Source organism: Hemitrygon akajei, chromosome 21 (assembly GCF_048418815.1).
Source record: "Hemitrygon akajei chromosome 21, sHemAka1.3, whole genome shotgun sequence".
Taxonomy (NCBI): Eukaryota; Metazoa; Chordata; class Chondrichthyes; order Myliobatiformes; family Dasyatidae; genus Hemitrygon; species Hemitrygon akajei.
The window spans coordinates 61505072-61517560 of NC_133144.1; the positions used below are offsets into that span (position 1 = coordinate 61505072).

The 12489-nt window shown below is 39.9% G+C and overlaps 1 protein-coding gene across 1 annotated transcript in view; it reads left to right on the plus strand.

The window, feature by feature from the left end:
- Positions 1-12489, plus strand: part of tubgcp4 (tubulin gamma complex component 4) — a 59118-nt gene that overhangs the window by 27087 nt on the left and 19542 nt on the right. Inside the window, exons 9-12 of the mRNA XM_073025555.1 lie at positions 848-972; positions 4813-4863; positions 8663-8768; positions 10301-10408. Coding sequence (XP_072881656.1) covers positions 848-972; positions 4813-4863; positions 8663-8768; positions 10301-10408 — 390 coding nt within the window. The remainder of the gene's footprint in view (positions 1-847; positions 973-4812; positions 4864-8662; positions 8769-10300; positions 10409-12489) is intronic.

Here is a 12489-nt window from a genome sequence, read left to right on the forward strand (position 1 = left end):
TAGGGTGTTTCTAAAACTGCATCAGGCACTGTTTTGATCCTTGATCTTAATCAGAGGCATTGTAGAAATAAGTTCTCCTAACATCACCTTTTCAGAGCATCTGGGGTGGACAGTAAGTGTTGTTGGCCGTATCTCCCAAGAAACTTTATGTAAAAGGGTAGTTCTGGGAAAAGTAGTGGAAGGAATTTGGCAGCAGTTCCCTATTAAGATAGAATATACAGCACAATATAGGCTGTTCAGCTCTCAGTTTTATTCTAAGCTTTTGATTTACTCCAAGCTCAATGCAATCCTTCCATTCCACTCCAAAATATTCCAAATGTATCTGACTCTACCTCCATCCCTAGTAGTGCGTTCCATGCACTTACTATTTATTGTGTAAACGTAAACAAAAGCAAACAACTTACCTCTGACATTCCCCCCCCCCCCATACTTTCACCTTAAAATGATGCCTCCTTGTTTTACCCATTTCTGCCCAGGGAAAAGTCTTGTCGTCCTCTGTACCTGTGTTTCTATTTATCTTATACTCCTCTATCAAGCCATCTCTCAACCTCCTTTTCTCTAAAGAGAAAAGCCCTGGCTTGCTCAGTCTTTCCGAATAAGGCATGCTCTCTAATGCAGGCAGCATCCTGGTAAGAGAACTACTCTTACCAGAATTTTTTTAAAAATTGCTGAAAATGTGCTGTGACTTTTCATCATGAGCCTTTTTTTTGCCATGAAGACCACAATTTAGAAGTGTTTTCCAAAAGGAGCTTGAACTATTTTGGCTAAACTGCTGTTAGAACCACTGCTTGTGTTTGTTCTTGCGTGCCAAGCCACTCAGCGGTGTACTCTCTGTGTGTTGCTGCAGGGTCCATTTTAAAGAACCAGGAAGATGCCTTTGCTGCAGAGCTGCACATGCTCAAACAACAGCCCCTTTTCAATCTTGTGGATTTTGAAAATCTAATTGATAGGATCAGAAGTACAGTGGCTGAGGTAAGAAAGAGTATAATCACCAGGGTATATGAAAATAATTTATTTGTGATTGCTATTACAGCTTTTTTTTCTGTGACTTTTACTAATGAACATTAAGACTGCTGAACTCAACATGCCCTGATGCCTTAATGAATGAAACATAGCCTTTATCTAATATAGAGAAGCACTTGCTGGAAGTATTCAGCTGGAGGACACAGGACAGGGGGTGGAGGTGAAGTGGATGAGTGGGCGGGACGAGGACAGGAGGGGAGTGTATGGACCAAGTAAATTTTAGCTCTGCCCTCAAGGTATTGTAAATTTTTTTCATTGGAAACAGATAGGGCAGAAAAGTAGTGTTTGAAGTATGTTACGGATTCAACAACAATAAATATATGAGTGAGGCAGGGTTTTTAAAACAAACAAAATGTTTATTAAACACTGAAAAACAAACCCCCAAAAAGTAAACAAACAATGAACGTAACCGGAAGTCAGCTGCTGTGCGGCAGCTTTCCTCGATCTTTTAGCTCCCGAACTCCGATCTTCACTCTCCACTGATTTTTAACTGGCAGTATTATAAAGAAACTGCCGGCAATGACCTTTTAAACTTTAGGCATTAAATAAAACTCCATCTTTCAACCAAACTGCGTCATAATATTGGACCATGCAGTGGCATGGAGTCAAAATGGCAAACCACAAACTGCCCCTCCTCACAGGGAGGGGTCCTCCTTTTATGCCCTGTAAAAAAACCTGTCACGTGACTTCTACTAGCGAGAAAATGACATCACTCCACCATCACAAGACCACTACCTTAAGTCCAGTATAGCTTCAACACCTGTCACGTGTCACGGGTATGTAACAAGTAAAAGATCTTGTTGAATGGTGGAGCAGACTCAAGGGGACAATTTAGAACATAGAACATAGAGCAGTACAGCTCAGGAGCAGGCCCTTTGGCCCAAAATGTTGTGCAGAACCATTTAAATGGCTAACTGAACTAACCTTTTCTGCTTACACAATGTTCATGTCCTTCCATTTTCCTCACATTCATGGGTCTATCTAAACGTCTCTTAAAAGTCCCTAATGTTCCCTAGGTAGTGCATTCCAGGCATGCACTCTCTGTGTGGGGAAAAACAAACTTGCCCCTGGGGGAAAAACAAACTTGCCCCTGCGCATCCTTTGAAATTGTCTCTCTCACCCTCTGGTATTAGACATTTCAAGCCTGGGAAAAAGATACTGTCTGTCTACTTTATCTATGCCTCTCATAATATAATGAACCTTTGATTTCCCCTCAGTCTTCGCCACTTCAGAGAAAACAACCCAGGTTTGTCCAGCCTCGGTATAGTACATGCCCTCTAATCCAGGCAACATCCTGGTGAATCTTTTCCGCAACCTATTGAAAACCTCAACATTCTCCCTATAATGGGACAACCAGAACTGTATGCAATATTCTAGATACAGTCTAACTAGGGTTTTATAAAGCTATAAAATAACTTCCTGATCTTTGAATTCAATGCCTCAACAAATAAAGGCAAGCATGCCATATGCCTTCTTAACCACCCTATCACTATTAAGGTTCTTGCCCTTAACAAGTGTACTGTCTCCTTACATTTGATCTTCCAGGAAGTGTGACGCTTCACTAGTTAAACTCCATTTGCCATTTCTCCACTCATATCTGCAATGGATTTTTATCCTGTTGTCTTCTCCATCAATCTTCTATGCTACCTACAACACCACCCATCTTTGTATTATCCACAAACTTACCAACCTACCCACTTATGTTTTCATCCAGGTCATTTATATATATCACAAACAGCAGAGGTCCTAGTACAGATCCCTGCGGAACACCACTAATCAAAGACCTCCAATTAGGATAAGTCTCTTCAGCCACCACCATCTGTCTTCTATGAGCAAGCCTGTTCTGAAACCTAACAGCCAATTCACCATGGATCCCATGCATCTTAATCTTCTGGATGAGCCTCCCATGATGGATCTTGTCAAACACTTTACTAAAATCCATGTAGATAATATCCACAGCTCTATCTTCATCAAAAATTCTCATCACCTCATCAAAAAACTCAGTCAAGTTAGTAAGACACAACTTGCCCTGCACAAAACCATGATGGCTTTCTATTATCTATGGTTTTTCCAAATCTTGTCCCAAAAAATTCTCTCTAGTAACTTCCCAACCACAAATGTGAGACTCACCCATCTATAGTTTGCCGATTCCCTTCTTGAATGGTGGACAATAGTTACTCGCCAGATCTTCATTTCTGTCATGTTCCTATGATTCTGTGAGCAGGGGTTCCTAACCATTTTTATGCCATAGATCGATATCATTAAGCAAGGAGTCTGTGGACCCCAGGTTGGGAACCCCTGGCATAGACGGAGAAACAGGTTTTTTATTAATTGAATAAATGACATAATAACCATAGTATTTAATGATAAATAAAGAATAATTTATTATAGTTATAAAATAGTTACTTAAAAGTGAAGTTTAGATGGTACTCATGATAAAACTTGTTTCTATTTTTATTACTCCGGTTTTAGCTTGTTTGCTGTCTTGTAAATTTTAGAACATAGAACACTACAGTACGGGCCCTTTGGCCCACTTTTTATCCTACTCTAAAATCAATCTTAACCTTCCCTTTTTCTATCAAGCATTTGCCATTTAAGAACTTCTTAAAATGTCTCTAATGTATCTGCCTCTACCACCACCATTGGTAGGTTGTTCCATGCACTAAGCATTCTCTGTGTAAAGAAAACTTACCTCTGACATCCCCCTATACTTTCCTCAAATCACCATAAAATAGTACTATCTGGTATTAGCCATTTCTGCCTTGGGAAAATGTCTCTGGCTATCCACTCGATTTATATCTCTTATCATCTTGTATACCTCTATCAAGTTGCCTCTCACCCTCCTTCACTCCGAAGAGAAAAGTCCTGGCCAATTTAACCTATCTTCATAAGACGCATTCTCTAATCTAGGCAGCATCCTGCTAAATCTTCTCTTCATCCTCCCTATATATAAAAAAAATGCGTGGATAATTTATGTGCAACTTCTGTATAACTTGTATTCTGTGTGTTGCTTTCTGAATCTATGTGACGTGATGACTTTGCAAGCAAGCTTTTCATTGTACCTGTACTTCACTGTTCTTGAGCATGTGACAATAAACTCGTCTCTCTCTTACCTGTTTGTTTTGCACTTTTAGCTCTGTAAGTTTAGTTGCCAAGGATTTGGTATTTTTCTGTTGTTACTTTGCTGAGCTGTTTGATTAACTGGTCTTGCACCTCCTCACCGTTCACAGCAGTGCAATCAGTTGGCCCTAGCTGAATTCTGGCTTGGCCAGAGCAGTATAAAATTATGTTCTTCTCATTCCAATCTAAAGAACTATGCACCACAAAGTATTTTTTCATGCGGTCTAAATGGGAGAGGAATTGTGCTCTGTAGCATGGCTTCCATGTCAGATCAATTTTGAAGAATGATTGCTTGTAACTGATGGTGGATTTTCTGAGGGAAGGTCTCAGCCCGAAACATCAAATTTTTATTCTCCACCATAGATGCTGCCTGACTGCTGAGTTCTTGCAGCATTTTGTGTGCGTTACTGTGGATTTCCAGCATCTGCAGAATCTCTCATGTTGAGTATTTTTTTTTATAGCACTTAAGGGTGCTGGTGCAAGAGGGACCAGAGCCATATGAAATGTGATGGTAAGAATGTTTAGGCAGATAGTTCAGGTGAAGTGTCATTCATAGCACACCCATGAGCTGTGTCTGTGTTACTGAGGTACCTATGTTTTAAGTGTCCCTATGTTCAAATTTTGATGAGGTCTTTGAATAAGTCTGTTTTTCTCTTAATTTTTAACCAGCATCTATGGAAGTTGGTGGTGGAAGAGGCAGGACTTCTGGGACAACTTAAGGTGAGACTGAATAGTGTTTAGATATTGGATTTCATGGAGTATTTTATCTTTGATCTAGGGACACTGAAGGCATGGTGATATACATTATTTCAAGTTGGTGTGGCTCTTCTGTGAGTACTGAATTGGCATCCCCATGAAGATAATAAAAGTTGGCTAGAGGAGGAATGGAGACATACAGTTACAGTAAATCTGAAGTAAAAGCTGAGGTATTTGATAGGGCAGAAAAAATGGGGCTTTATCCTGGATTAATTGTCCACTAGAATTGATCCTGGAGTTCTTGATGTTGAGTCATTGGATGTTTCGAGTTGTGAATCTACAGCTTCAGTTTCCAGCACTAAGTTTTGTTATCTGATGAACCAAATTTAAATAAACTTAAAAGGATACCTAAAGTGTTAGAATTGGGAGAAAAGACAATTTTTTTGTTAAAAAAACTTTTATTTGTAAAAGTAGAACATAGAACATTACAGCACAGTGTGGTCCCATGATGTTGTGCCAACCTTTTAACCTATTCTAAGATAAAGTTAACTACTCCCTTCCACATAATGCTCCATTTTTCTATCATCTCTGTGGATATCCAAGAATTTCTTAAGTGCCCATAACATAGTCTGTCTCTACCACTGCCCCTCACAGGGCATTCCACTCTCTGTATAAATAAATTTCCTCCGACATACCCCCCCCCCCCCCATATATTTTCCTCCAGTCACCTTAAAATTCTGCCTCCTTCTATTAGCTATTTCTCCTTGGAGAAAAAAATCTCCAGCTGTCCATTCTTAGTTATACCTCTGATCACCTTGTACACCTCTATCATCCTACTTCGCTCCAGAGAAAAGCCATAGCTCGCTCAGCCCATCTTCATAAGACATGTTCTGCAGTGCAGGCAGCATCCTGGCAAATCTCCTGTGCACCCCCTCTAAACCTTCTGCAGCCTTCCTATAATGAGGTGACCAGAACTGAACACAGTATTCCAAGTGTGGAGATCTAGCTTTTTCCATTAATTGATCAAATAAGTTGCACATGGTATAAGAGCTGCTTTCAGTAATGGTACATGTTTATTACTATAAGCATGAAAGCATGAAAAGCTTTCACTGTACCTACAATGAATGTAGGTCCTCCGAAGCTTACTAATGTGCATACGATCAAGAGCTTGGGAGATATAGGCGGATGTATTTGCCAGCTGCTGCGGGGCTGCAGGCATCTGTTGTAACCTGTATGATATTTATTCAACGCTCTCTTGTTGCCAAACCTTAAGGGTTATATAAATGTGACTCACTGCTGATTCCTGATTTATTCAGGTACCTTACAAAAAGAGCTTGCACACTCAACGCCTACAGTAAAATCTGTTCTTTTTTGATTTTAAAAAGTAGTCAATTACTCACTGTAAGATTTGATCTCATGTGGGAGTCAAAATGGAGTCAGTGATTCAACTTAATGAATATTGTTACAATTTTTTTGCCCACAATGTTAATATGCTTTAGAATATATTAGAATTAAAGTGATACTTATCAGTGGTGAAGCAGCTATTAGGCCAACAGGAGGAAAATGGCAGGTCAATCAGTGGTGGCAGGGGTCAGCGGTGGGGGTGTTGCTGGTGGCAGTGGTGGGGAAGAATTGAAATGTTTCAAGTCAAAGCCCTGTGTCAGAACATAGTGATTCCAGGGTTAGGCAGATGTGTATCAGTGATCAGAACCTAGGTAAAGCTCCAGATCATTTCTGTTTCTCCTGGAGTTCCAGATTGCTGCTTAGATCACAACAACCAAGCAGATATAATTATATTCTAAACATGGGTTAAAACTTCAGCTAAAAGTCACGTGAGGAAGTGTTTTCCCTTCAGAACTATCAATTGTTAATGTAGTAGTTATAATTTACATAAGAGAAAGGAGCAGGGCTGGACCATTTGACCCTTTTTCTGTACAACAAGATTGTGGTTGATCTAACCCTAAACTTAATTTTCCTGTATTATTCCCCTATCCCTTTAATATCCAGAAAACTATCGATTTCTCTTTTGAACACATTGACTAGGCCTCCACATTCATCTGGGCTGAAGAATTTCAAGAGTCCACCACACCCTGGGTTGAGAAAATTTTCCTTCATTTAGGTCCTAATGACCCGCTCACTATTTTGAGACTGACCACAAGACTTCTCACCCTTGGGAAATGTCCTTCCTACATCTATCCTGTTGAGTTATTTTTATTCATTTTATCAAAGTGCAGAGAGTAGAGGCCTAATTTATTCAAACTCTCCCCATGACAGACTGACCTTTTCAAGAATTAGTCTGGTTAATGTTTACTACGTTCACTTTACTACAAGTATTTTGTTTTAGTTTAGGTAACCAGACTGTCCATTATCTATGTAGCTGTCTTTTTCAAACTTTTGAGGAGCAGATTATCAAATCCTTGAGATATTTCACTTCTCAGGCTTATTAACAATAGTTTTTTTTGTAATATTTACTTTATTCATTTGAATTAGACAATTGGTTCTTCAATATTTCTGTATTTCTGTGGGTTTTATTGTCTTCTGTGAAGATAGAAACAAAAGATTAAGTCCTCTGCATTTCTTATTCTTGATGCTGACAGGATGCTTTTAAAATTCCAAGACGCATGTGATTATCAGTGTGGACTGTAGTTTTTATTGGTCTCTTTCAGTTTTTCTGTGTTGCCAATTAATGGTTGGGCAATATGTTACTTTTTTAGATGAGGGAGGGGTTGGGTGTTTGATGTTATTGTCATTTTTTTGCGTGGGAGTAGCTGGGGGATTAGGGGTTTGATGTTTTACCTGCCTTGTCCAGGTGGGCAGTCAGCTAGTTTCTGTATGAGGGAGAGGTTTGGGGTTTGATGTTTTAGCTGCCATGTCCGGGTGAGCAGTCAGCTAGTTTCTGTGTGAGGGAGAGGTTTGGGGGATTAGGGGTTTGATGTTTTAGCTGCCGTGTCCGGGTGGGCAGTCTGCTAGTTTCTGTGTGAGGGAGAGGTTTGGGGATTAGGGGTTTGATGTTTTAACTGCCGTGTCCGGGTGGGCAGTCTGCTAGTTTCTGTGTGAGGGAGAGGTTTGGGGTTTGATGTTTTAGCTGCCGTGTCCGGGTGGGCAGTCTGCTAGTTTCTGTGTGAAGGAGAGGTTTGGGGTTTGATGTTTTAGCTGCCGTGTCCGGGTGGGATCTGTTAGTTTCTGTGTGAGGGAGAGGTTTGGGGTTTGCATTTCTTTTTGTTTTTCATGCGAGAGGGGAGCTTCAGTGACTTCCACGGATTTTCAATATTTTATGGCTATCTGGAGTCTATCTTAATTTAGTACTCCAGTGTGGTGTGAAGTGACTACCTCATCCTGATCAACAGTTACGCTACTCTCCTCTTCAGTGTTAGTGCTGTTATTTACTCTGGGTTTCAGCTCTTCATTTGAGTTTCTTGCAAAGAAGTGTATGACTTGCTGTTTTAGCAGGGCTAAACTCAAATCAAAGTATTTTGTTTAACTATAACAATGCACACAAAATCAGCAGGTCAGGTAGTATCTATAAATAGTCAGCATTTCAGACCGGGAACCTTCATCGAGACTGGAATCCCCTCTATAGATGCTGCTGATCTGCTGAGTTTCTCCAGGTAGGTAGGTAGGTAGGTGTGTGCGTGTGTGCGTGCGTGCGTGCGTATGTTGCTCAAGTTTCCCAGCATCTGCAGAATATCTTGTTTAACTATACCTAATAAACCTGTACCTTTCAACCATACCTATTTTTTTGAAAATGTTAGTAAAAGACATGCTGTCGGAAATTGTGGGTTAGCACTAAGTGCTGTCAGATTTATCTTGGGCTGTTTTACAGATAATCAAAGATTTCTACCTACTGGGTCGAGGTGAACTGTTTCAGGCTTTCATCGACAGCGCACAGCATTTATTAAAGACTCCACCAACGGCAGTCACTGAGCACGGTAAACAAGGCGAATGACCAGATGGGGGAGCTGCTTTGTTAGGAATAGAGTAGGGAGGGTGTTATTTAAATTTCTGAATAGCAATAACGCTCTGATTACTGTAGCTGTGGTATGGTAATTTCAATAGAAATTCTGACCAGAGTAAATCTTCCTGACCTTGTTTAGAAGAATGGTGCACTTTAAAATGAGAGTCCTCATCAAAAAATCTATGTCAGTGTTCATATGGTAAGTGGTCTAAATTATGCTGCCATGAAGGCTTTATCAGCAGTAGACTATATGCTCATTTTTGGTAAACTGCAGAATGACTTGACAAGTTTAAAGATAGATTTGTCTTATTTGTCATTATTAGCCACTCTGTTAATATGTTCATGGTTTAAATTTTATTTAAGTCAATCAAGCATTTCAGTTTGCAAATCTTTGACCTCTGTGGGCATGAGAGCCACGAATTATCAGAGTCAGATTTAGTATCAATGATGTCTGATATATTTGTAGTATTGCAGCAGCAATACAGTGCAAAAGCATAAAATTCTACACATTACAAAAATAAATAGTGCAAAGAAAGGGAATAAAGAAGTTGTGTTCATGGGTTCATGGACCATTCAAAAATCTAGTAGCAGAGGAGACGAAGTTGTTCCAAATCACTGAGTGTGGGTCTTCAGGCTCTTTCACTGATGGTATTAATGAGAAGAGGGCATGTCCTGGATGGTGAGGATCCTTTATGATGGATGCTACCATTCTGAAGATATCCTTGATAGTGAGGAGAGTTGAACCCGTGATGGAATGGATTGCTGAATATAAATGATTATAAGCACTACAACCTCCTGAAAATTCTTTACCAGCAGGTATCTGCCATTTACCATGCATGTTTCTTTACCTGGTGAAGCTGGCTGCTTTCTATTGTTATTAAGAGTTTTTAAACCCAAATCTAGAATTTTGGAAAGACTGCGGGTTTTTTAATCCAAATTGGTACTTTTTATCCCATCTGTAATTTGTGGATTATGCCTTATGCCTTGGTTACAGTTTTTAAATAAAACTCCTAGATAGAAATACTTATATTCTAGCACCAAGCATTAAGGAAGTGTAGTGTGGAGATTGGGAATGGGTGGGGGGGGGGGGGGGTGAGTACAGGAGCAGCAAAATGGTGATGCAGGTTCAAGAGACACTATAGTTTGCTCCTAATTTCTGATTCTAATGTTAATGTGTTTTTATATTCTTAAAATACATAATCTAATTCTGTTTAAATAATTATAGCAGAAAACTAGTTGTAAAAAAACTCACTTGTTTCCTCTTTCTGATCTTTCCCACTCGCTGATCTATGAATGTCTACAGATGACAATGGATCGATGAAGAGGAATAAACAGCTGACTTTTTGGGCTGAGTCCCTTCTTGGGAACTTCATCAGGACAGGTCTCAGTCTGAAACTTCGTCTGTTTATTTCTTCCCCCTAAAAGCTGCCTGACCTGCTGAGTTCCACCAGCATTTTGTGTGTATTACTCTGATTTCCAGCACCTTTATTATCTCTTGTGTTACAGATGTCAATGTAACGTTCCAGAAATCAGCACACAGGGTATTATTGGATGATGACAATCTTCTCCCACTCCTGCACCTCACTGTGGAATATCACGGTAAAGACCCCAAAGGTAGGTGAATGCACACATCCTTTCCAATCTTTCTGAGTATTATTTAAAGAATAGTAGAGAACTAAGGGGCAGTGTCACTGGTAGTGATTTCCAGTTATTGCCAACTTTGTCCCCTGTAATGCCCTAAGCACCATCCAGAGCACCAGCACAGACTGCTTGAGTGCCAGAAATAAAGTCTGCCTGTCCCAGAGAAAGTTAATTAAGCTGCATCAGAGCAGGGAAGATGGAAGTATTCCTTGCATAGATGCTGCCTGACCTGCTGAGTTCCTCCGGCCTTTTGTGTGTGTTGCTCAACATTTCCAGGATCTGCACAATCTTTTGTGCCTTTGCATTCTTGTCTTTTTGGCCCAGTGGCATCTCACCGATGTAGTCTGAGATTTATACATCCCAGAGGTGGGTATGCATTTCTGTAGCTGTTGATAATTATTCAATGGGGCAGTCTGTGAGTACTGGCCTCAAGTATCAGGGCACTGCTTTCATCATTTGCTTCTTGCCTCGGCCCAGAAGCCATTTCCAACTAAATTCAATGAATATTTGAGATTGTTTAGGAATATTAATGTTATCTCATGAGACATGGACATGTTGTAATCTAGATGTTAATATCTGTTCATAAGTGCCTGTGTTGATTTGCTGTTCTGTTCTGGGCTTTATGAGACAATATATATCTGCTGAATCAACACAAATTAACAGATTGCTGTGAAAACTCTTCTAGGTGATTATTGTCCTTTAGGAAAGTGCTGACTATAAATGTTCTGCTTTACATGTGCGATCATAGGCGTTATAGATCAGCAGATTTCAATGTAAATTTATTATCAAAGTATGTATATGTCGCAATATACCCCCCTGAGATGCTGATCCCTGATTTTAAAAAAATACTTATTTCTGTATGTGTGTAGTTTGGCTTTTGCACATTGATTGCTTGTCAGTCTGTGTGTGTGATTTTTCATTGATTTGATCATTTTTTTTGTTCTACTGTGAATGTCAGCAAGAAAATGAATATCAGTGTAGTATATGGTGATGTGCATGTGCTGAAATTTGTTAATAAACTTACTTTGAACTTTGCTGATCCATATGGTTTTATAAGGTCTATGATTGTACATGTAAAGCAGGGCAGCTGTAGTCAGTACTTTAGTGATCCCGAAGGACTTTCACAGCAACTGATTGATTAATGCTTGCCTCAGGCTACATCCACACTATGCCGGATAAATCTGTAACCAAAGCTTTTTCTCTTTGTTTTTACCCTCCGTCCACACTAAAATGGCGTTTTCGTCTCCTGAAACCGGAGCTTTTCAAAAATGCTTTCCAAGGTGGATATTTTTGAAAACGCTGCTTGGGCAGATCAGTGTGGACGGCATAACCGGAGACTTCTGAAAACGCTATCAGGCGGCAGCGCGTTATTTCATTGTTTTCTTGAACGCAACCTAACAATTTCAGAACAGACGGCAACGAGACTGAAGCCAGAAGAGTTAGAAATGTACTCACCAAATACTTTGACCCATAACTTACTGAATAAATAAGTATACTCACTTTGCCCTGTTTTCTGTCCTTGCTTGTATGAAGGTGGTTTACCTGTTTTTGCAAGTACTTCTCTGACAATAGATGTGTAACAACCTAATGTAACATTGTATGGAAATATAAGATAACACTGATGCAGACATGTTTTATACATTTAACAAGGTGCTTTATTAATGCAACAGAGTTAGTCAGTTTTTCAATGTTCGTTGTCAGCCGGGTCAATCTGTCCGTGAACTCCCTGTCGCTTGCCTCCGTATGCTCCAGTATTTGTTTTTTTTAGTTTTAAGTTCTCCTGCGCGAGAGCCAACAGCTGTCTGTCGTTTTAAGTTTTTCTAGTCTGTAACTACACAAACGCGCACTTTCACGGCGAGATTTGACACCAAACAGATCGCTTGTTTTCGGTAGATGTGTCCTGCGCATGCGAAGCAGGAGGAGATTCGCTGAAATATCCGTTTCAGTGTGGATAGAGATATTTTCAAAGACACATAGTGTGGATGCCTATTGTTTTTACGCGAAACCGGCGTTTTCTAAATTATCCGGTCTAGTGTGGATGTAGCCTCAGCTAA